This window comes from Dunckerocampus dactyliophorus, chromosome 13 (genome assembly GCF_027744805.1).
Source record: "Dunckerocampus dactyliophorus isolate RoL2022-P2 chromosome 13, RoL_Ddac_1.1, whole genome shotgun sequence".
Lineage (NCBI taxonomy): Eukaryota > Metazoa > Chordata > Actinopteri > Syngnathiformes > Syngnathidae > Dunckerocampus > Dunckerocampus dactyliophorus.
In genome coordinates this window covers 11,322,748-11,348,299 of record NC_072831.1, presented here as the reverse complement: position 1 = coordinate 11,348,299, position 25,552 = coordinate 11,322,748, and the positions used below count along the sequence as shown (strand labels likewise).

General features: G+C 39.7%; 1 protein-coding gene across 6 annotated transcripts in view; it reads left to right on the top strand.

Moving 5' to 3' along the window:
* LOC129192313 (ryanodine receptor 3-like) overlaps positions 1–25,552 on the top strand; it is a 159,920-nt gene that overhangs the window by 67,827 nt on the left and 66,541 nt on the right. For all 6 annotated transcript variants that reach the window (XM_054796205.1, XM_054796207.1, XM_054796203.1 and 3 more), the window contains 23 exons: positions 3,055–3,190; positions 3,886–3,981; positions 4,996–5,114; positions 5,246–5,379; positions 7,119–7,360; positions 7,477–7,669; positions 10,809–11,025; positions 11,095–11,199; positions 12,919–13,022; positions 15,348–15,431; positions 15,537–15,696; positions 16,128–16,275; positions 16,552–16,754; positions 17,473–17,647; positions 18,695–18,903; positions 18,978–19,177; positions 19,775–19,841; positions 19,921–20,081; positions 20,153–20,318; positions 20,763–20,849; positions 21,476–21,702; positions 23,003–23,810; positions 23,948–24,148. In XM_054796205.1, coding sequence (XP_054652180.1) covers positions 3,055–3,190; positions 3,886–3,981; positions 4,996–5,114; positions 5,246–5,379; positions 7,119–7,360; positions 7,477–7,669; positions 10,809–11,025; positions 11,095–11,199; positions 12,919–13,022; positions 15,348–15,431; positions 15,537–15,696; positions 16,128–16,275; positions 16,552–16,754; positions 17,473–17,647; positions 18,695–18,903; positions 18,978–19,177; positions 19,775–19,841; positions 19,921–20,081; positions 20,153–20,318; positions 20,763–20,849; positions 21,476–21,702; positions 23,003–23,810; positions 23,948–24,148 — 4,242 coding nt within the window. The remainder of the gene's footprint in view (positions 1–3,054; positions 3,191–3,885; positions 3,982–4,995; positions 5,115–5,245; positions 5,380–7,118; positions 7,361–7,476; positions 7,670–10,808; positions 11,026–11,094; positions 11,200–12,918; positions 13,023–15,347; positions 15,432–15,536; positions 15,697–16,127; positions 16,276–16,551; positions 16,755–17,472; positions 17,648–18,694; positions 18,904–18,977; positions 19,178–19,774; positions 19,842–19,920; positions 20,082–20,152; positions 20,319–20,762; positions 20,850–21,475; positions 21,703–23,002; positions 23,811–23,947; positions 24,149–25,552) is intronic.

Here is a 25,552-nt window from a genome sequence, read left to right as displayed (position 1 = left end):
CATACACTCTGTAGAAGAAAGACTTTTCACAAGTTTTAAAAGATTCTGCCGACATCACCAAAATCGGCATTTCAAATGTCAAATTCAGATCTGGTGGCCCCGATCTTTTTCCACACTCACAAGGAATTCAAGAACTAAAAAAGTATCTGGTTTACATCTGGTTGGGCCCACAAATAAGGCCATGGAAGGCCATTTTGGACTTACTGGTGCATAGGTAAGTATTGTATTCAATGGTTGGCATGCTGTGCAATCTTTGTTTATCGGAGTGTGTTGTCAAGCAATTCACTTCTACATTTTTCTGTATTATTTTTCTCAAATATATTGCTGTCATGGTTAGTATGTTGGCCACATCGTCAGGAGATCGGGAAGATCTGGGATCAAATCTGTGTGGAGTTTGCATGTTCTTCTTTTGCGTGCGTTTTCTCCGGGCACTGCGGCTTCTTCCCACATTCCAAAAACATGCATGTTAGGTTAAGTGGTGACTCTAAATTGTCCATAGGTATGAATGTGAGTGTGAATGGTTGTTTGTCTATATGTGCCCTGCGATTGGCTGGTGACCAGTCCAGGCTCTGCCCTGCTTCTGGGATAGGCTCCAGCATACCCCCGCGACCCTGGTGAGGTCAAGTGGCATAGAAAATGGATGGATGGATTTTGTTGTCATCTATAATTTAGCGTGACACCAAGCTGATGTGAAGTTGTGCCTCAATATTTTGTTAGATTTTTCAGTTGCTCCTCTGTTGTCCAGCAATGTTTTGCATAAGTTTGGATTTTGAGATAGCAAGCACATTTTTTGGCTCCATTTCTTTTTTAAGATTAATTGATTGATGAAGGCTTTGCAGAATTTGTTTCTTCGATTGCTCGTTGCTGGCAAGATTTTTTTACTGACATATGAACCAGGTTTACAATTTTTTGAGGTAATTCTTTCTGTATTTCCCATTTTTATGAACATATTTGAGTTCTAAAAATATTTTTACTTTGACTTTAGTATAAATGTTGCTAACTCTGTCGTGACTTTTTCCGATATTAATGATTTTCACCTTTGGGAACAGCACATGTATGTGGCATCTCAATTCACCTGACGTCTCACTACAACTAAGCTTGTTTGACTAGTGCTTCATCCCGTGACGACTTCAACCAGGCATAACATGTTTTTAAAATAATTGAAAATGTACATTTTATAGTCATTCCACCCTGAAAAACAATGGTTTATTAAAAGCCCCCAAATTAATATGAAATTCATGCCCATGATGAGTGTATCTAAACCTCTGACCACAACTGGTGCGATTTTAGTTAGAGGTTGCACAAATGGGAGAGGGGAACAATGTGCATGTGAAGGCTAAAGCAATCTATTTGCTGGTGAGTTTCAGTAGCATCTTGTGTGACTGGAGGCAGTGTGCAAGAAGGCGTCAGCAGCTACAGTGCAGCGTGTTAAGTATTTGTGAGGCTGGCATGAATGCACAGAGGCTTTGTGCAGAGCCTCCACCCCAAATTGCTGTCATCAATTACCAAATGTCAGCTGCATGCCTAGTGGTGGAGAAGCAATGACGTTAATGGAAACAACCACATAAATGCAGTATATCCGTCTATCTAAATGTGTAAAAATACAGTATATATTAGCATACGATATAACTATGCGGCAAATTTCATCAGCTCATTTTCTACCCTGTTTACCAGTCCTAGTAATCTTGGATCCACCCTTTGACATTACACCCACAAGGTCGATTTGTCACTCTAGACAGCTGACTCGTGATTTTTTCCTGGCATTATAAATCATCAGCCATTTTGGTGTGCTATACCCCTGCATTTAGCATAGCTGATCACTGGAGATACTTCCTTGCAGCATAAATCACCATGACACCAGAACCAAAGGGGAAAAGAGTCATGCCTTCATAAAAGCAATGCTGCCAAATTAGGTTTGAACATGCGAATTGTATAGTGGAACATCCAAAGATGAACACAATTTGCTTAATGATATGCTTGTTGATATCAGATTTTTTATGATTCTGCTGCTACGAGAGATGACTGCACACAAGCTTGCTAGCTCAGTATGTCCGCGGTCTACAATTATTTTTAAGTTTGTAGATACGCAATTTGCAACTATCATAAAGCACTGGTTATATGACGTAGAAGTAAGGTATCTTCATTTAATACGTCTAATCAAATTTTCATTCAAGCTGTGTTCATGCAGCAAAATAACAAGTGACATGCGGAGACATGCTGAATGAGCCCAGTTTATAAATTCGCTGATTGTATTAGACCAGGGTTTCATCCTTATCACTTTACTTTCTTTTTATGTTATTATACTTATTATTATATTTATTATTATACTGATTATTACTTATTATTATACGTTTGTGCCACAAAAAAATGTGCAGCTTTGCAAATTGTATCCTTACCAGCGTTATTTAATTGGATTGGTATGGCACTGAAATACTTAGACACTGCCGGAATCATTCTGCTTTCAATGTGAGTCCGCTTACTTGATGTTAGCTTCTTTTGCCACAGTTCTTGTTTCAGGAAAAAGTGTTGCTGAAAAAACAACATCAAATGACACGTGCAGTGATGTCCAGAATTTGTACAACACTTAAGCTATATTTTTACATAAAATTGTGACCATTTTTTTCAAAAGAGCTTTAAACTGTTGAGGATTGAGGTTCCACTGCACATGTGAAGTGTTCTCTCACCCACTAGTGTGATTGGTTTGAAATTTCTAACACAACACCAGTTCAATGTCATCGACACACCTCTGGTGTATTTTAAGTGAAATATATGGATTTATCAATATTGTTTCTAATTTTATACACAAAATCTGGTACACTAGCTTAGCATACATCATGATCTGACATACACAAGTTCATAAAAATTTAGTACAATCAGTCCAGGAATATGGCCACCATTGACCACGTCTTTGTACTTTGCACTCGCCACCATACATCGTTGAGGGCAACTGTATGTGGTTTCTTGTATCCCCAAACACAACACCCAAATACATTTAGATGTTCTCTTGAATTTGAATTTTTATTTTCTAACATTGGTTGGCTGTTTATTCCATAGGGTATGCTTACACTGGTGTCCAACTGCATAGACCGTCTGAACGTCTACAACAGTGTTGCTCACTTTGGGGAGTGTGCCGGTTCAGAGGCCGGAGCAGCCTGGAAAGACATTCTCAACTTGCTCTATGAGCTACTGGGTAACATGCACACGCACACATACACAATTCCTTACTGTGATGAATGGTTGTGTCAGGATAGAGCTGTGCTGACATGCTATTTAACCCTCGACTTACTGACGCTGCACACTGGGGATTGATTTCTAAGGTTGTGAGGATTCAGAAAGGCCAACTTGCACATTCATAAATGTTCCGCTGATCTGCGATAGCTCATAAATTCAGTGGCCTGACATGGAACCACGGCCACGGTGTTCTCCTGTAAGATCGAGACTGTTCGACTTTAACATTAACATCAAATATGCGAGTGCAGAAAGTGGAAACATTTATTTTGTGCATTTTGTGCATTTTTAAGGAGTCAATAAGGGCAACCTCAGTCAACCTGAAGCTGCTCCCCACTCCCACTTGTGTCTTTCACAGTCTTATTTGCACTAACTTCACTTGCAGGGTTGTATTAATGTTTTAGACATTTCTCATCTTTTTTCATTCCCACCTTCTCCTCCTCCACCTGCTCCTGTGCAGCATTAAGTGGGTTTAAAATGCCTCTGTCCATTTTTGTCAACCTGCTTTTTGTTAGTGCACATAAAGGTTTCTATATGGGTGTTCTCGGCATGCTTGTCTGGTTTCCAAATGAAAATGGTCAACTGTCTGGCCTACTCAGTTGGAAAACAACAAATCTTTTTCCCAATTAGCATGTGCTCTTTTCTTATGCCATGCAGCCGCCCTAATCAGAGGAAACAGAAACAACTGCACTCAGTTCTCCAACAACTTGGATTGGCTGGTTAGCAAGCTGGAGAGATTGGAGTCTTCTTCAGGTATGATCATTATCATTCTTGTACATAGCACACATGCATTATTAAACACACTAAATAAAAAATACCCATCTTGGAAAAATGATACAATATAATGTGGAACCTTGGTTAGCGTCCACCCTAGTTAGCATTATTTTATATTAACATAGAAAATTTAAGCCACAATTTTGCTGCGGTTTGCGTGCATTCTGCTTTGTGTCTTCTTCTGTTATTAATACACTGCGTGAGGCCATCTCTATTCTTAATGTATTTCCTGGGTAGCATTCTCTTAGCTAGCGAACAAAATGGCAATTTGGAAGTTACAAGTTGGAAGTTAAATAGAAGTTACAAGACCCGTCATCAGCAGTTTACCCTCAAAGATTTTAACACAAAACACATTTTTCATCAAGATGTTTTCTGGCAAGCTTTAATTTTGGTTGGGCGGCCTCTCCTAAAAGTTCACCACTGTTCCATGTTTTTGCCATTTGTGGATAATAGCTCTCACTGTGGTTCGCTGGAGTCCCAATGCTTTAGAAATGGCACTTTTTGACACAGGGCCATGTAGGTTTGGATTTTTTTGGTGATTTTGTTTTTCTTCCTAAATAATAAGAGGTTTTATTTAAAACTGCATTTTGTGTTCAGTTGTGTTGTATTGACTAATATATACATTTGTTTGATGATCAACATTTACTTGTAAGTGCGACAAACATGCAAAAATATAAGAATCAGGACACTGACTTTTTCACACCTCTGTGTTTATATGCATTTCAAATTGTTTTCTGCAGGTCACACTACTGTACTATTGTAAAACTATAAAAATGTGTTTTGTGTTAACATTTTTGGCTTTCTGGAATGGATTAATTGGATTCACATGATTTCTCATGGGAAAAATGTATTCGCTTACCATTTTGGTTAGAGTTAGACATTCTGAAACAAATGAAGGATGCTAGCCAAGGTTCCACTGTAAATGTAAAGGATGCACCGTCAGATAGTTGTATCCTTTGGTACTGACGAACTGATGAAGTTGTGGCTGTGCAGGCATTCTGGAAGTTCTGCACTGCATTCTGATTGAGAGCCCAGAGGCTCTCAACATGATCCAGAGAGTACACATTAAGTCCATCATATCGCTGCTGTACAAACACGGACGTAACCACAAGGTGAGCAGCACAGATACTTCACGTTTTGATAATCTTCTCCTCACATGTCAGATGTCAGGAAGCTATCCTGTTCTTTGTCATAATACTGTTGCTCCTTATTCTTCTCTTGGTTCCCACACCTCTACATTTAGATCCTTGATGTGCTTTGCTCGCTGTGTGTGTGTAATGGCGTTGCCGTACGAACCAATCAAAACCTCATTTGTGATCACTTGCTGCCCAAGAGAGACCTACTACTGCAAACCCAGCTGGTCAATGATGTCCAAAGGTTAGAAATCCATTTACACAGCAACTACTTTTGTATGTCAAAATTTGTTAATCTTACTATATTTTATATACAGTATTTATTTATTTATTTATTTATTTATTTATTTATTTATTTCTATATTAAGGCTGTCAAATGATTACAATTTTAATCAGATTAATCACAGTTTTAAGATTAATTAATCATGATTAATCACCATTATCAACTATGTCTGAAATATTCCCATTTTTATATATTTGTACATATATTTGTATGTATTAAGAGCTCCAAATGAACTGAATATGTCAATCCAGCTAAAAGATACCAGTCTAAAATTTATTTCTCCAGCACTAGTCTGTTTAATAGTAGCAGAACATTTCAATCGCACTTTAAATCGTGTTATTATGAGCATTGAGGGGTTGCGTTCAAAGACATCACATAATTTCAGGTAAATTTACCTGTTTTCAGTGTATTTTCCAGCATACTTAAATGTAGCAAATTGTACATGTGAATTCATGGTTCTGAAGTGATTGATGAGAATATCTACTTCATGTTTTTCTTTATCTTCCTGTTTATTTACACACAGACACACACACGAACACACACACGCATTATAAAGCAGTTTATGTGATGTTCAGCGTGACCCTGAATGCATCTCGCGTTCTTGTAATGAGAATGAGAGAGCGTCGTTCCCAGGATGAAGTAGAGACGTGTGTGAGTTGGCGATACATACAGTATATGGTGTTGGAATTGTACTGCTATTAATGTGTGCAGGTCAGTATGAAGTTAGAAAAGAGTGTCCGACCGTGTGACTGTGTGGGGACGGTCTGCTGTGCTTCCGTCTCGCATTATCATTCATTATTTTCATGATCAAAAATGAAAGCAAAAATCCTGGATTTGGCACCATATCTGCCCCAAGATTGCTGGATCTTTTCTTGGCAACCCCTGCTCCACACATTTTCTACATTCTTTCAGAACAACAAACAAAATGTTAATGAAAAATCGTGCTAGCAAATAATTAAAATTGATTAAATACTAACTACATCAGGAGTCACCGACGTGGTGGCCGTGGGCACCAGGTAAGCCCCCCCATGACCACATGAGGTGCCCGCAAGCCTGCTTTTCATTCAGATTTTCAGTTAATAATGAAAGAACAGTAGAAAGAAATGCATTCTGAAATACAAAATGTGAGTTGTGGACACCAGCATTTTGTTCATGTTCTGGTAAAACAAGCATATTCGCTTTGTTTGGGTTTAAAATAAGCTCTGAAAATAAACGTTACAAAAATGAGTAGCACTTGGCCATTTTAATTTTGTAAAAGTAGCTCTCACAAGGAAAAACGTTGGTGACCCCTGAACTACATTATGTTGTTTTTTTATTTTTCATTATGTGAATTTTAATCACCAGTGGGTAATTGAACACTACTATTGTCCAGGCTCAAAAGTTGATTTTACTCTGTGCTGGGTCATACATTTTAAAATGGCTAATTAGGAAAGCTGTCTTTTTTCCCTTTTATATGGTATGTGTGCAATAAATCACACGGGCATCAAGTTTTATTGTACATTGATTCTGCCTTTTAACACTGTCATGGTTCTCTGTTTTTTGGCAACTTTCAGAAAGAAATTGGGTTAAGTTAAAATCATTGGCTGTCTTGTCCTAGAGGCCATTCTAATTGGCACTGAGGGACAAACTACAGTATATTATTACAACACGATAAATGAACATGACTGACGTGGCTATTTATGTCTGTCCTTTATTGCCAGTATGAGACCGAACATCTTTCTTGGTGTGAGCGAGGGCTCAGCTCAGTATAAGAAGTGGTACTATGAGCTTATGATCGACCAGGTGGACCACTTTGTGACCAGTGAGCCTTCCCATCTGCGAGTAGGCTGGGCCAACACAAAGGGCTACGCACCCTACCCTGGAGGGGGCGAGGGCTGGGGAGGCAACGGCGTGGGAGATGATCTCTATTCCTATGGCTTTGATGGACTCCACCTCTGGTCAGGTGAGATAAATAATGTGTATGTTTGCTTGACACAGCTCATGCATACAAGGTTACGAGAGTCTAGACAGAAATGAACCCTGCAGTATCCCAGAAGTGTGTGTTTGGATGTTTCCTAGGTCGCATTCCCCGGGCAGTTGCATCCCTCAACCAGCACATCCTAACCTCAGAGGATGTGGTGAGCTGTTGCCTCGACCTCGGCGCTCCCAGCATCTCTTTCCGCATCAATGGACAGCCTGTTCAGGGCATGTTCGAAAACTTCAACACAGATGGACTCTTCTTCCCCGTCGTCAGCTTCTCTGCAGGCGTCAAGTGAGTTTTTATTTGTTTGTCAGTCAAACGCACTCATGCAAGTATGATGAGATGAGACAGACACACGCTCCACTCACACAAACCCTGCTTGTCTGAAATCCATCTAATCCCCCTGCCCACCCAGTCCAGTCCAAATGCATGCATCCTCAAGGCCTTGAGATTGGACTCAGGTGAAATAGCCTGGCTCCGTAGCTGCCTCTGTTGCTATGGCGACCACAGATAGTGTGATTGATGTGACGCTAAAATGGAATTTTAAGCTTGAGCATTTTTTTTTTATGATGATTGGTTCTGACTTTGTTGAACCAAGCTGCCTTTTGCAATGCAGATTTAACTCTTTGAAACCCAGAGGCATTCTACCAGAAGGGAACTCGTGGAACCATTCCATTCCTTGAACTGCCTGCATGTAGTAAAGCGTGTATACTCACAATCCTCATCATTAGGTACACCTGCTCAATCTGATGAGATTGAGAACAACAGGTCATTAGAAATTTGCCCTTTATAATGCTGGTGATTTTTAATGTTTATAATAATTTATTTATCTTATTATCATTGTTGGAGTTGTCATGTTGTGGAATAGGAGAGGGATAAAATATCGTTTTTTGTCTCTTTAGTTTTTTAAAGGTACTGTATGCAAGAGCTTCAACATTCCAAGAATGATATCCTGCCTCTTCCTGCTTTGAGTATGCCGACATTATGATAGATGTCAGCTACTGATAGCAATTTGGCAATGTTTAGCTACTAAGGTTAGCTATCATTGAATGTTCAGGCTATCACCACACAATGACTCAAAATTTTTGGTCGCTTCTTTGGGACTGCTTTTTTGTATGTGCCTGTGCTATGGACATACTGTATATAAATAAGACAGTGGTGACAGCCATAAACGGCATTTTTTTTTCCTTTTTGTCAGGCCATACGAAAATTCTGTTCTTTTGAACCACCAGTGGTAACGTATGGTATCCGGTGGTGGTGTTGGTTTCAAAAAATGTCATTTGGAACGAGTTGCATGCAGTCCTTTTAATTATGATCTGAATCTCCATATTTCTCTCCATGTCCTGTTAACTATGTGTACTGTAACTGAAAAATTAATGACAAAAAAATCCTTCAAGCAAAAAATCAAGCTCTATGATTTCCAGATGTACTGTACAGTATGTATCATTTAATTTGAGAAGTGAGACATGCTCGCAGATGAAACTGCTGACACACTGAACAGGGAGAACATCTCTGTCATTTGTGGATGTGTCGCATAAGGCACATTTCCACTCTTCAATAATTGAGGGCCGCAGCCATAAAAGGCTCATTTGCGTCACCACTACTACAATACTCCAATCTTTATTTTGGGCTGCCTCTGGAGAGCTTCTTAGCAGTGATGACTTCTTAGCAGTGAGACCTATTTTTTGTTCTCAGAGTTAAACCCGTCCCTTTTAAATTTTAGACGTCACTGAAGCAGTCTATTGAACTAGAAAGTCACAACTACAGTTAAGTAGTTTTGAGTTAGTCATTTTTGATTTGTTCGATGGTATTTTCTGGCTGGAATTTTGAAGAAATGCTATCTTTTTCATCATTCTGAAAGATCTTGGTAACTTCTAGCATAATCTACATCAGGGGTCACCAGCGTTTTCCCTTGTGAGAGCTACTTTTACAAAATGAAAATGGCCAAGAGCTACTCATTTTTGTAACATTTATTTTCAGAGCTTATTTTAAACCCAAACAAAGCGAATATGCTTGTTTTACCAGAACATTAACAAAATGCTGGTGTCCACAACTCACATTTTGTATTTCAGAATGCATTTCTTTCTACTGTTCTTTCATTATTAACTGAAAACCGGAATGAAAAGCAGGCTTGCGGGCACCTCATGTGGTCGTGGGGGGCTACCTGGTGCCCGGGGACACCACCTTGGTGACCCCTGATCTACATCATATAACATTTATTACATTTTGCAATGCATGCATATTCAATGTTTTATAAATAGTCCTGTATGTCAGTACACCACCCACATTTTAGCAACCATTTGTATTACAGTATGTCTTCCAAACAATAATAACAACAACAATATAGAGATAAAACATGGATATACTTTAGAGTAGTGATTGTACAGTTTGTATAGATCTACTGAACATAAGTCAAAACAGCAGGCTTACTAGCTAGCGACACAAATGGCTGCAATAACAGTGAATGTAAAGTGTAAATATTTAGTATGAACACCACTGTTATTTAGCATTGCCTTAATTCTCTTGGCCATGGAATTCACCAGAGCGGCACAGGTTGTTATATCATGCTATGTTATGTCACACTACATTTTCAAATCTCAAATATAGTCTCAAAGCTCCAATACAGCATGGGACCATGATGCTACCACCACCATATTTGACTTGCACTCCTCCATGGTGACATCAGTGGTAGAGCTGGTGAATGTTAGACATGTATGTCCGCTGCCCCTCCTTCCGCTTGAGGATGCCCCACAGGTGCTCAATTGGGTTCAGGTCCTGAGACATAATTTATCACCTACTCCATCACCTTCAGCTTCCTCAGCAAGGCACTTGTCATCTTGGAGGTGTGTTTGGACTCGTGTTGGAAAACTGCCATGCGGGCCAGTTACAGGGCAGTCTATGCTTCAGAATGTCACACTACATGTTAGAATCAAATCTCAAAGCTCCCATGCACCCATGCACCCAAGACCATGATGCTACCACCACTATGTTTGACTGTTCGTACGACACAATTATCTTAGTACTTACTTGTGTTACCAACTATTTAGACAATAATGGGTATGTGTTGAGTCATTGTCAGTGGGAAATAAAGTTATACTGCTATAAAAGCTGTACACTGACTACTCTTAAGTTACATCCAAGTTCAATTTCTATAGTGTCATGTTCCAATAATTTGAGGGGTGCACTCGCTTTTGTGAGACACTATAGATAAAGATTGAATATGCACGTGAATACAAATATGCACGTCTTACAGTATTTCGCCACTTTCTTGTGTCATTTCCGAATAAAAGATACCCATTCACTGAATTAAAAAAGTACTTTAACTCATAATTGGTTGAGATTGTTAATTATTTTAACACTTAACCAGGCCACTTCCTTTTAATTTTCCTTTCCATTCTAACTAGAGACCATTTTTTTTCTATATCATCAGAGTGCGTTTCCTGTTGGGTGGGCGACATGGCGACTTTAAATTTCTGCCTCCATCAAGTTATGCCCCCTGTTACGAGGCTCTGCTGCCCAAAGAGAAGATGAGGGTGGAGCCAGTGAAGGAGTACAAGAGGGACCTGGATGGGGTCCGAGATCTGCTGGGGACCACCCTCATCTCGTCACAGGCCTCCTTCATTCCTACGCCTGTGGAAACCAGCCAGGTGATAAACAGAGTCAAGTATTTTATGGCATGGCTAGCAGTAATAAGATACACTTGATTGTTTCCTCAGATTGTTATGCCACCACATTTGGAGAAGGTCCGGGACAAACTGGCAGAGAACATCCACGAACTGTGGGGCATGAATAAGATTGAACTCGGCTGGTCCTACGGCAAGGTGAGAAATTTCACTTTAGCTATTATACTATTGCACCATCAAGATTTGAAAGAAAACATAATCCATGCATTTTGCCATGAGAAATAGACATCTCAATGACATTTTCTATAGCTTGGAATACTAATCGTAGGATTTATTTACCACAAAAGCCTGTACGTCATCTTGCTTTCTCTCTCATAATTTGCGGTTCACACCAAAAAGAGGGTAAGTGGAAAGAAAGATCTCATTTTCCGTTCTGAGTGCTTTTCATGTCATCTGCTGCTTCTTCACGGTGTATTTGTAGGTAGCACAGCCATTGTGTCCATGTTTCAATGTACACTCAGTCACAAATGATCAAGTGTTGTTTCACCCAAGGGCACAACAGGATGTCTGACAGTTTCAGCACAGCGATAAACCAAGAAGAACGCTTGCTATGTTTTTTTTGCATTTAATTGTGCTTTTTATGGAAGAACATAAATGAGGCTTTAAATTGATTATGCAGGCACCATAAGACATTCTCAAAATGTAAGAGGTCATATTACATTCTTGCCTGGAGTTAGATATGAAGATTTCACCTATAAAATGTTTTACAGCCCAGTAAAGATCAACAATATCCTGTAAACTGATAATTTACTGCTCTTTTCCCTATGTTTACAATGGGTATTGTCTCCAATAAGAATAATCATTATAATATCATCTTATAATATGCACTAGTAATTTCCATAACCTCAAAATGGGAAATTCTTTACTATAATTTGAGTTACGGCTGCATTTCATTCTTTCACAAATTATACTTTACTACACTGTCCAGCCAAAACTTTAGGTTCACCTGCACAATCTAATGAAACCTAACATTACAGCTGTATTTCATGTATAATTTATGTTTATAATACTGTCTTTGCAAAGATAATAATGCTGTTTTGTGGTGTTCATTGTGGTTGGTGTAGTTTACAGTGTTGTAGAACTGCACTGCATCATACTGAGAGGTGTTCCTTACATTTTGGTTTCCGTAAAGGAACACTTGTCATTGTGATGCAACTACTAAAAAGGCTGAGCATTATTATCTATGAATGCACTATCAAAGCTGAATTGGACCTCCTTAGATGATGCTGGGGTACCTAATGAAGTGGCTGTATGGTTATACAATATTCTTCATGTATTTCTTGGTTTATTGTACAATATAGCTAATGCGAATAAACAGACCTGTTATGCCCTAGTAGGAATAAATAAAAACAAGAGCAATACATATGTTTAATATGTGCAATTTAAATATATGAACATCCTCCATCTATTACAACTAATTACTTTTTGTAGAAGGAGAATTAGCATACGATGAGCTTAACTCCCCCTTTTGCTACAATGCAAATCTGCATAGACGATGTTCTTTTCTTCATTTAATTTCCCTAAGCTGCCTCCAAAGTGAATTCCTGTAGCATTACTCTTTTAGAGCTGGCTGGTGTTCATCACAAACACAGATGCATATGAGTGCATGTTTTTGGTAGACAGTCACCATTGCCATGCAGCATTGCCAAAAGGACTTTTTTGGCATAAAGCGCAGCCTCATGAGAGGTACTACATTTCTCGCTTGGTATTTCAGTCATACATTGAGAGCAAGTGTTTCCTCGTTGCTCTTTCATAACATGTTCACTAGAGTTACTTTGTTACTTTATCAGTAGCACCATAGCAGCACTTGGTGTGGAAAAAGAATTGAGTTGACATAAATGTTGTTTTTGCTCATAGATCAGGGATGATAATAAGCGGCAGCATCCATGTCTAGTGGATTTCTCAAAGCTGCCCGAGACTGAGAAGAACTACAACCTACAGATGTCGACAGAAACTCTGAAGTATGTACATCTTGCTATACATGTGGTGCCTATGAAAACTTGCAACATGAAACAATTTGTAGATTTAAGATTTAGATCATCATTAGAGTCGAATATTTCTTGACCGACTTTGGGGGATATTACCAATCCATTACTTTATTTTTTGGGCTGTTAGTATTTTCCAGTGAATTTTTCTGAACTCATGTTTCCATGCCAGCGTTGTTTTGAGCAGAATAATACTGCTTGGAGGAGTTGACACAGTGGAGGTTTGTGTGGATGTGGTTTTCTAACTTTTTGGGACCATGGAGCCCTTACAGGAGCCATTTTCCAAGGCCCCCCTGACAATTCTCATGGTATTAAAAAAAAAAAAAAAAATCCGCCATTTGTACTAGATGTAATTATTATTTTCCATGTGATAATTATTTATTTTTCAAAACATTTCAACCTATTTATAAATTCTAAGCTTCAAGTAACAAATTTGAAAGCTTACAGAAAATGAAGAGTAACAAGACATTGCATCTTGATGACGTGGATGGACGTAAATATTTGTCCATTGTGGTATTTACGCTTAACAAAAATATAAAGGCAACACTTTTGTTTTTGCTTCCATTTTTCATGAGCTGCATTCAAGGATATAATTCTTTTTCTATGTACAGAAAAGGCCAATCTCATATGAAGTTGCTGATTAGACAGCATGATTATTGCACAGGTGTGCCATAGGTTGGTCACAGTAAAAGGCCACTCCAAAATGTGCAGTTTAACCGTATTGCTGGTGGTCTGGAGGGGTCTGAAAACCAATCAGTATCTGCTGTGACCACCAATCGCCTCAAATACCGTATGCGCCATAAAATGTCGAGTGAGTATGCTGGCCATGCAAGCACTGGGATGTTTTCAGGATGTTTCCAGGAACTGTGTACAGATCCTTGCAATATGGGGCTGTGCATTATCATGCTGCAACATGTTCATGGATGAATGACACAACAATGGGCCTCAGCCTCTTGTCTCAAATTCAAAATGCCATCAATAAAATGCACCTGTGTTGTGGATGGAGTGGCCTGTGGTGGCAGTGGGGTTATGGTATGGGCAGGCGCATATGTTATGGACAGCATTTTATTGATGACATTATGAAAATAGCGAGCATGTTTGGGATGCTCTGGATTGGGGTATACGGTATTTGAGGCAAATGGTTGTCACACCAGATTATGAGTGGTTTTCAGACCGCAACACAGTTAAACTTCATAGACGGGCGACGCAGATGCCTTACGGTTCCTGTTTCCATGTAGTGGCAAGCTCATTTGATGCTAACAAGGACGTTTAGTCATTAATTATATTAGCAACTAGGGCTGCAGCTATCAAATATTTTAGTAATCGAGTATTCTACTGAAAATCCTTTAGATTAATTGAGTAATTGAATAAAACCTAATAATTTTATTAATATGAACTGTATTAATATAAACTGTATTTTCTTGGATCTGATGGACTGCATAATGGTGCTTTGTAGATTCATGTATTCATCTGAGACTGGGATGATTAGCTGAAAAAGGAGAGTAATAATTTGTTAATTGTCATTACCAAGACGAAATAACACATTACATTACACAGTTCCAAACATTTAACCACATTTGCATTGATCAAATTGATTATCACGCCAATCCCTAATAATCATCTTTGTTTGTTTCATTACATTTTCATTACAAAGCCGGATAAAACAGACTATTTTCAAAGGAATGTTCTCTATTCTGTCTTTTTTTGTACAAGACTAGGTCCATTTTCTCAGTGATTTTTTGTATATTCTGCTACATCAATATATTTTTCATTTACTGTGGTCTTCAAAGAGTGTTTAGGGAAATAGGAGTTCTCAATTAACATGGTTGCACAACCAGACAAGTTTAGAGAGCTGCTCCTTAACTACAGTATTTCTCAGCGCTCAACACTTACTTCTCCTTCTGAAAGTCCCACTGGGACCTATTACAAGTGCTTTAGGTAAATGCTTTTTACATGATGCACAGAATGCTACGGTTTGGCATAATTATTCCCAATATGTATGGAGGAACTGGCACATCAGAGTAACAGTGCTACTCTCTGAGTCAGCGATGTCAATCGAAAAGAAAAAAGATTTTTACAGGGTCCATCCACAGGGTACCAAGACTATTTCACACCGAATGCAGTTCTCTGGGTATTCCCTTGACTTTTATTATCGCATATATGCACAATTTAATGCATTAACCCGCACCACCTATCCACTACCACTAAGATTTGCATGTCTCATCAAGAGGTGATGTTTGGGATTAAGCAGTCTGTAAAGACCCCTATTTATTAACTGAATGTTTTTTTTTTCGCTCACAGAACCCTGTTGGCGCTGGGCTGTCGAGTTGTTCAAGTCAATCCAAATGCTGACGAATCACTCAAGAAGATCAAACTCCCAAAGAAGTAAGAGTGAATTTCTCCTCTTTCTTTGAGATACAGATATTGACATGCTCTATAATCATTTAATATTTAGACATTCATGACTTGTTAAAATGTTCTCTTTTGTAGTTTCATGATGTCCAGTGGCTATAAACCATCCCCTCTAGACCTGTCTGAGATGAAACTGACTCCAGGTCAGGAGTTGCTGGTGGATAAATTGGCAGAAAATGCCCACAATGTTTGGGCCAAAGACCGCATCAAGCAGGGATGGACGTATGGCATTCAGCAGGTACACTGGATGTGCCGCAGTGTGTAGGCAAACCCAAATATTGGTTCATCTTTGCTATTTTAAAACAAGTTTTTGTTATTAGGTTTTTTTAGTATATAGAAAATATTTTGCATTCTCTCTTACTTGAGCTTTCAACATGTCGGAGCACTTAAATTCACAGTGAGACATGCTGGGTTCATTTGAACACCTATTAAAGCAGCCCTAAAAAGGGTTTATATGTTGTTTCCAAATGTGTTTGACTCTGCAAGAACAGATTTCTTGCAGCAATAGTAGTAATTTGAAGTAAAAAATATAAATTATGGTTTATCCCGAAATGACCGAATATTTGCAGCAAGATTCTGCCAAAAATATGCACAGTAAATAAGTAGGCGAGAGTCAGCTTTAAATAAGCCCCATGAATGCATATTGCCTACTTTTGTGGCTCTCTGCAGGATCTGAAAAGTAAGCGTAACCCCCGCCTGGTCCCCTACGCCATGCTGGATGAACGTACCAAGAAGTCTAATCGTGACAGTCTGCGGGAGGCCATCCGCACTTTGATTGGTTATGGTTACAACGTAGAGCCATCTGATCAAGAAGGAGGTGTGTTTTAATTGTCATTCGTCATCATTCACATTTAGACAAATTTATGCTTCTAAATTTGTGGGTGTGACTGCACCAAAGAAAGTTCCATAAAGGCATGCTTGGATGAGTTTGATGTGGAAGACCTTGAGAGCCCTTACCTAACTCATCAATACCTTTGGGATGGATAGTCTCTCAGGTCCAACATTCAATGCATTGTTGTATAAAAAAAAACCTTCAAAATGATATAGAAAGTTGCATTACAAGCCTCTTTTTCTCTGTGGCTGTTCCTTCCAGGACAAGTGGTCGAACGGCTCAGCATTGACAAAATCCGCTTCTTCCGAGTAGAGCGAACGTATGCAGTTAAGACGGGCAAATGGTACTTTGAATTCGAGGCGGTGACAGGAGGAGACATGAGAGTTGGTTGGGCCAGACCTGGATGTAAGCCAGATGTGGAGCTGGGCACAGATGACCTAGCCTTTGTCTTTGATGGATACAGGGTAATCATATCCTTTATTGTTTTACATTTTTCTATGTCACAGCAAGAGAAGGGATTTTTACAATTATCTTTTATTGTCATTGCACAATTCTACTCCATAGCAGTGTACATTTTATGAAATACAAAATACAGACATTTTAAAGGACATTGTAAATAAAAGACACACAAAATAGTGCAAATATTTGACTCAAGGTAGCTAAGTTTACAATATGTCATGGGGTATGTCATCCATTTAAAACAAATAACGCCTCCCTCATTTTTCCCATCATGAAAAAAATGTAACCTGACTGTAATGACCTCAGTGCTGTTGTTTAAGCATTGCACATTTAAGAGTTAACTTTTGAGTCTATTTGGACTCTGTTGCTAATCCAAACAGCAGCACCTACTGAGAGTCTTTTAGAATTAAACTGGGCGGTCCTACATGACGTCAAAAACAATATCTCTGCGCAGTATTACAGATTATATTACATTATGTACAGATTATGGCTTTGCCAATGATCTTTTCAGTAGACTGTCACATGGTCGCTCCACAATGTTGTGTACCTCCGTATCTACGTTCCTAAACTCATCCAGATTAGTTCCATTCAGCTCCACCAGTTTTCCTCACTCATCACCTTGTGATTTTTTTTTTTTATTTTTACTCACTTTATAAACTAGCACTTCAAAATAAGTCTGAACATTTTTGCAGTTATTTTTCTATATGCTTGAAATGTACACAGGGCCACTGTCTGAACATGGGCAGCCGTTTGTTCGGACGCTGTTGGCACAGTGGAGATGTGGTGGGCTGCATGATTAACATGGAGGACAAATCCATGATATTCACCCTCAATGGAGAGATACTTATCACCACCAAAGGCTCTGAACTTTGCTTCACCGACTTTGAAACTGAGGATGGTGAGAAAATGCGTGTGTTTGTGTGTGAGGATTTTTGTAATCCACATTGGGTCACATTTTTACAGGTGGTTCTCGGATTAGGTACAAGTTCCATTCCTATTCTGTGATGTATATCAAGTTTTGGTATAAGTAGACTCTTAAATATAAATTAGACCTAAATTAACTCCTAAGTCACTCACACTGTACACGGACCACATGAATGATATACAATACAGTAAGAAAACACTAAATACTAGAATTAAATGAAATAGTAATACAAAAAAAATTAAAGCCAAAGCACTCGCAACCTCTCCATCTCAATAATAAGACCATGACACAGCTTGGTTATTACTGTAGCTTTCAGAAGATCAGCGACCCGGCAGTTATGTGTACTGTAGTGTTAAAGAGTTGTGTGATTTCCGACCAATTGTGAACGTGACATGAGTCCTGACTGCGTGCTGTGTGCAGAGAGGACAGTTGGGTTTGCTGATGTTGTTTTGGTGTGGTGGGACCGACAGTGGCCTGTTTTGTATAGGCAATAAAGAGATTGTTGATCAACCACCCCCATGTCATCCTTACAAAGTTCTGGGGTAGCCATTATAATACAATCTTTATCCTTAATGATGGTCCCGTGAGTCAAGTGATTGATACAAGTGCGGCCAATATTGAGCACACAGTGTATTCTTCCATGAAGCACTGCACTGTAGCTAGTTGTTATGTCTTGTGTGGCCCAAAATTAAGATGTTAATTAATTTATGGGAGCGTAAACCAAGGACCAACTGTACATACAATCTCAAATATATACTGTACAAACAGTCACCTAAATCTTTAAATAAGTGGTGCTGAAGGTTGTTGAATGCCTTACTTGACAAGGTCAATTCCTATTAATTTCTTGTTTGGGATCCCGATTGTCTGCAGATTGCAGTTTCTCTTTTTGCCAACATAAAAAGGATTTGTTTGAATCATTGGAACAATGAGAAGGTCCAAGGAACTCAGCAAAAATTTAAGAAGGAGAATTGTAGAGTATTTAATGTGACACTATACATCTAACTCATGCTTACTGTTCAGGGTTCATTCCGGTGTGCAGTCTGGGCTTGGCTCAGGTGGGTCGTATGAATCTTGGCAAAGACGCCAGCACCTTCAAGTACTACACCATGTGTGGCCTCCAGGAGGGTTTTGAACCCTTCGCTGTCAACATGAACCGAGAGCTCACCATGTGGTTCAGCAAGCGTCTGCCAACGTTTGTCAATGTGCCAAAGGACCACAATCACATCACAGTATGATCTAACACTTAAATAACTTTACTCAACAAAGGTTGGATGCTTGATGAGACTTTGTTGGTTCTTCTCAGGTAACCAGGATTGACGGCACCATTGACAGCCCCCCGTGTCTTAAAGTAACACATAAGACGTTTGGCACCCAGAGCAGCAATGCAGATATGGTGTTTTGTCGTCTCAGTATGCCTGTGGAGTTTCAATCCTTCTTCAAGACCAGTCCTGTTGTAGACATGAATGGCGTGCATGATGATGAGACCCTTAAGGTCAAACACAGGTACTCATCTTTGGTACATTGATGTGTTAATGGAGCCCTCTGGAGGATTAATGTTATTAATTAGGGACAGATTAAGGCACATGGTTGCACAGACCAAACGGCCATCAAAACAATTTTTAATTTAAATGCACGTTACATGACAAATCTATCTTAAAATCTTAAATCTTAATGGCCCACAAGAAGATTAAAGACAAAATATTAAAACAAAAGGTATAGACGAAAGTATTGGGGCACCTGGCCATTGTGCTATACATTTGAACATTTGTGAGGTCAGAGGTCACATCACCATCTCAACTATTCTTTCTCCAAACCCATCCAACTAATCCTCCACGGTCCTTGTATTGTGCACTTGATCAAAAAAGGGCCTTCCTAAACTGTTCCCACAAATTGAAAAATGTGCGACGATGAAGAACAAAGATTCTGGTGAAAGTATGAATCAACTGAGTATAAGGAGTGTCTAAATATTTGTGTCCATACAGTGTAAGTCACCAAATACTGAGATTTAAAGGAAACTTGCAGAGCCAATTAAAACTACTGCTGATGCCTCATTAGGCCCATTACCTGCACAATAGTTGATCTGTTGAATGTTCACCATAGATATCCACTGCGATCTGTGCGGCACAGTGATGAAAGTAGACGAGTGGACTACAGCAGCATCACAACGGTACAGAATCATCATTGAATCAACATTCATAGAAAACCTGTTTACGGCAACATTTACAGTCTTCTACATGTCATTACAGTACTACCACTCTGTAAGGGTCTTTGCTGGTCAAGAACCTGCATGTGTGTGGGTGGGTTGGGTGACTCCCGACTATCATTACTATAGCAACAACTTTGCCCTCAATAAGACCAGAACTGTGACTGTGACCCTGGGGGATGAGCGAGGACGGGTCCATGAGAGGTGAGATCTGGAAGCCAATCCTTTTTCGACTTCATATAGTGTGGATGATTATGATGACTGCCTTCTGATAGCGTGAGGAGGAGTAACTGCTACATGGTGTGGGGTGGCGATGTGACCAACGCCACTCAAGGCTCAAGCCGCAGCAATGCGGACCTGGAAATTGGCTGTCTCATAGACCTGGCCACTGGTCTGGTGACATTCACTGTCAACGGCAAGGAGGTAGCCACCTCCTATCAGGTAATTAATGCAATTATGTAATAAATATTAATAGTCATTAATCAGTGAATGACTTCTGGATATATAATGAGAATGAATTCCTGTGCAATTTTTCATCCCTCTATTGGGTAACAGTTTGTTGACCTTGTCAGGAACTTTTTTCCTGTATTTGCATATTTTAAACCCTGACATTTGCATTGTGGAATATCAGACATTTGACAATTTCCCTGTTCAGCTTTGAGAACTCATTCTAAGGTACTAATCTTCTTATGTTCTCACTGAAATCTGTTTTGCGTCACCCAGCGCTGAGTCATCCTCACCAGCCCATTTATAGTGCATTCTGATCAAACATCAAGTGGTGAAGTTTCATGATGACCCATTAAGCAGCTTTCCGCAAGTCATGCATTTCATACAGTACGTGATTCATACGTCAAACTTTTGTGTGGTGACTGCTCTTGTCTCTAGGTGGAACCAAACACCAAGCTTTTCCCTGCTGTATTTGTGCGACCCACCAGCCCTAACCTCTTCCAGTTTGAACTTGCCAAGATAAAGGTAGAGTTTGTGATTTGCAATTGCAGAGTTTAAAATCACTTTTACCATAAAATCGTACATTTTGTGTTTCCGTGTAAGAACTGCGTTAAAATGTTTCCCATACACACTGCCACGTGAGAGTGTCAATGCTCTGTCTACCAGCCGACTGCCTGCAGTGTGTTTGGGACCACCCTTTAGGTACTGTACTTTGGTTGGTACACCAAGAAACAGAAAAAAATGCATATAGTACTAGACCAAAAAAACTGTATCACTTGATGGAAACGGGGCTGAAGGAAAGATAGCCTGATCCCTTTCTAGTCTCTCTTTGTCTCTCCCTCTCTAACACACACACACATAAATACACTCACACAGGAAATTGCTGAGCCTTGACTAGCTAGCTTGACTAGAATTAGCATTCTAATGTCTTCACAAGATGCTAAAAGCTTCAGTACCTTGTGCCATTTGCTTGTAGGAAAAGGGCAGATTCACAGAATAAGCCATTCACATTCGTACTTACCTCATATTTTGAAAAGGTCATTTGTTCATAAAGTTCACAATCACTATCGTCTTTAAAGTGGGAAGCACATCAATGTGATGGATACTCACAGAGCTTTCTAACCACTTGAATGTTACGCTTCCCTGTGCAGAACGCCATGCCGCTGTCGTCAGCCATCTTTAAGAGCGAACATAAGAACCCAGTGCCTCAGTGTCCCCCTCGTCTGGACGTTCAGACCATCAATGCGGTGCTGTGGAGCCGCATGCCAAACACCTTCCTTAAGGTGGAAATGGCGAGGGCCAGTGAGAGACATGGCTGGTCGGTACACTGTGTGGAGCCGCTTCAGATGATGGCAGTTCACATACCCGAGGAGAACAGGTTAGTTTTCCTCAGTAAAGATAAATTTTTCGTTATTGCTGCTGGATGGTGTGGCAGTTACTGGTTGCTTCTCAAGCTCATACAGTGCTACATGTTGCATATAGGATGTACATTTGATACAAGGGAATAATTATTGTCTTTAAACAGAGCTCTATGAGATTCCCCTTGATACATCTGTGAGATCTATGTGTACGTATTTGTAGTTCCCATTTTCAGTACATGTAAAAAGTATACATGTTGTCCTCTGGTTATGTATGACTTCCGTTCCAGACTGTAAGTAGAATTTTGATGTAAGTTGCATCTTACAGCTCATTTATACTTAAATTAACTCCTATGTCACTCACACTGTACACATGACAGACATAAAATACAGTAATAAAACATCAAATACAAGAATTAAATGAAGCAGTAATACAAAATAAAAGCCAAAGTACTAGTAACCTTTCCATCTCAATAGTAGGACACTGCTTAGTTATTCTAGGATCAGTGAGGATCAGTGCCCGAGCAGTTATGTGTAGTGTTAAAGAGTTGTGTGATTTCCGAACATATGTGAATTTGTGAATCCTTAATGATGGTTGCGACAGTTCAGTGTTGAGAGTAGTGTGGCTGCGCGCTACCTGCACAAAGTGTATTCTTCCTCGGCACACCAAGCATCAACTAGTTCTCCAGAGATTTTGTTTTTACGGATGTAAATTAAGTTTTTAATTTTAACGGTGCATGTACGTAACCACAAAACGCCGACACTCGGAGCGCTGTAAACCGAGGACCACCGGTGTAATATTGCTCTCTGATGACATCCCCATAAGTCCACTTTATTATGATGCTGGCTTTGAAAATGAAAGATGAAGTTTCCATCAAAAACATAAATACACTATGCATTTAGTTTGTTTGGAACAAGGGCACACAACCTTACATATTGAATGTAATGTTTTTATGTGCTTTTTAACAGTAAAGGTCTAATTTTGTCTGATTGACAGCCGCACATTAAAATTGAGTGGCTAAATTAGCCATTTGCCTTTGAATGATGCAGATTCCAGTATAAAATATTAATGTAAATGCTTTGATAGTAATGTGATATTTCCGTAAACACATAGTACCCAACATTGCAAGCTCAAAGGTAGAAACAGGGGACTCACAGCTTGTAACTCACCATTCTTCATAAGAAGCTATTATAACTGTTTTTTGGGTAATTCTTATGAAATACTTCATTGTGAAAAAAAAATCAGTAATGTGATCAGATTGATGATAAGTACAGATTTTTTGGGGGGATTATTGACATAACTATCCTATGTATTCAAAGGTGTGTTGACATCATGGAATTGTCCGAGCAGGAGGACATGAGGAAGTTCCACTATCACACCTTGAAGCTCTACTGCGCTCTCTGCGCTCTGGGCAACACCCGTGTGGCCCACGCCCTCTGCAGCCACCTGGACCAATCTCAGCTGTTATACACCATCGACAACCAGTACCTATCGGGAATGTTACGTGAGGGTTTTTACAATCTCCTCATCAGCATCCATTTGGAGACAGCCAAAGAGGCTCGACTCATGATGAAAGATGAGTTCATCATCCCGGTCACAGCTGAGACACGCTCCATCCGTCTCTTCTCCGATGCGTCCAAAAAACATTTGCCACCAGGAGTGGGGCTCAGTACGTCGCTCAAACCCCGCCTCAACTTTGCTCCGCCGTGTTTCATCAACACCAAACGGGAACATTATCTGTACAGTCCCCAGATTCCACTGGACGCATTAAAAGCAAAGGCGATATCAATGTTGACCGAGGCTGTCCAAGGAGGTGGTCACTACATCCGTGATCCTGTAGGAGGAGGTGTAGAGTACCAGTTTGTGCCAATCCTGAAGCTCATCAGCACGTTGCTGACCATGGGTGTACTTGGCAGTGAGGAGGTTCACAAGATCTTACACCTTATTGACCCTAATGTGTTTAGTCGGACACACAAGGAAGAAACCATCTGTACGACAGACAAAGAAGGACTAACAGGGGCTGAGGAGAAGGCAGTGGAAGCAGGAGAGGAAGAAGCAGCCAAGGAGGCTAAACAGCTGATGAAAGGGCTTCTGGAGAAGAGGCTGCCTGAACCTGTGAAACGACAGGTAACATACCGCACACATAACCAGATGAAGTTTATATACACAACTATATACTGTATGGACATCTGTCCATTATATTGACAGGGACATACACGCTCAGACCTTTCAGTAACTGGCACAACAACATTTGTCCTCTTCAGATGTGCGAGCTGCTGCACTATTTCTGCGACTGTGAGCTGAAGCACCGCATTGAAGCCATCGTGTCCTTTTCCGACAACTTTGTCTCCAAGCTGCAGTACAACCAAAAGTTCCGCTACAACGAGTTAATGCTTGCACTCAATATGTCCGCTGCAGTTACTGCCAAGAAGACCAAGGAGTTCCGATCACCTCCTCAAGAACAGGTACACTATCACTGCAGTGCTCATACAATGAGAATACATTTTGCGGTTATTGTCGGCTGCCAAAACAACATCAGCAACCTCAACTATCCTCTCTCCATGCAGCCGTCTGCCTCAGCCCACATCGACACACACACAGTCAGGACTCATGTCACATTCGCAAATGGTCGGAAATCACAAAACTCTTTCGCACTACTGTACACATAACTGCCAGGTTGCTGATCCTCCGAAAGTGACAGTAATAGTCAAGCAGTGTAGTGGTCTTATTATTGAGATAGAAAGGTTGCTAGTGCTTTGGCTTTTATTTATTTATTACTATTTCATTTAATTCTTGTATTTCGTGTTTTATTACTGTATTTGATGTCCTTCATGTGTTCTGTGTACAGTGTGAGTGACTTAGGAGTTAATTTAGCTGTAATTTAGGTATAAGATCCGACACCTTGACTTACATCACAGTGTGGGAATGGAACTCATATGTAACCTGAGCACCCCCTGGACACACAGGACAGATTATGTTTATTGTCATTTTGGTACACAAACTCCTCTTACTATGATACAGTTTTACACCATTTCACTCCAATAATAAACATATTTTGAAATGAATAATCTTACTGTGTCACTAAAAAGTGAGCATTATAGGTTTTTCATAGCGCTATTAGATTGTGCAGCGGTACATAATTAAGTGGTTGCCGTACTTGTCTTCTTCAGTGAGATTGTTAAATTAGTTTCTTAATTTTCGAAATGTTATATAAAATGAATATATAATGTTATGCAAAAACTGAAGAAATGAAACACCAAGCTTCAAAATGTCCACATTTTTGATCATGTATTCAGTGTAAAATATTAACATTTGCCAGATACAATAAATCCTAACCCCGCCACACATTAATGTATGTATCACTGACCACAGACACAGCCTGCAGCCTCTCTGGCTCAAATGATGCATGTAAATGAATGATTCATGAGGGACAATTTACATAACTTATGTAATTTTCCACATACATGACTAATTTAGCTGCCAACACTCCAATTCCCATTTGTTTGTGTGTGTTTTGTAGCATTGAATTCCTTAATTTTCGACTTAAGGTCGTCTTTCTGCCCAGCTGCTCCATGCTCCAAATTAAGTCTTCTTTGTCTATTTGTATTCACACAAGCTTCAAGGCATAACAGTTTCTCATCTCTTGTGTCATTTCTTCAGTGAGTGAAAATACACGCACGCACGCACACGCACACACACATACTCCCTTGGGGATCACAGCTGGATACAGAGTTCTGTGCTTTAATGACTTGTCATGATGCCCTCCATTCTGTGAGTGCCAAATTAAACACTTGAAATTTCTCACCATAATTCTCTCTCCAATCTTGAGAGCAATGAGATGTGATGAATTCTCTATAATAATTCAATAA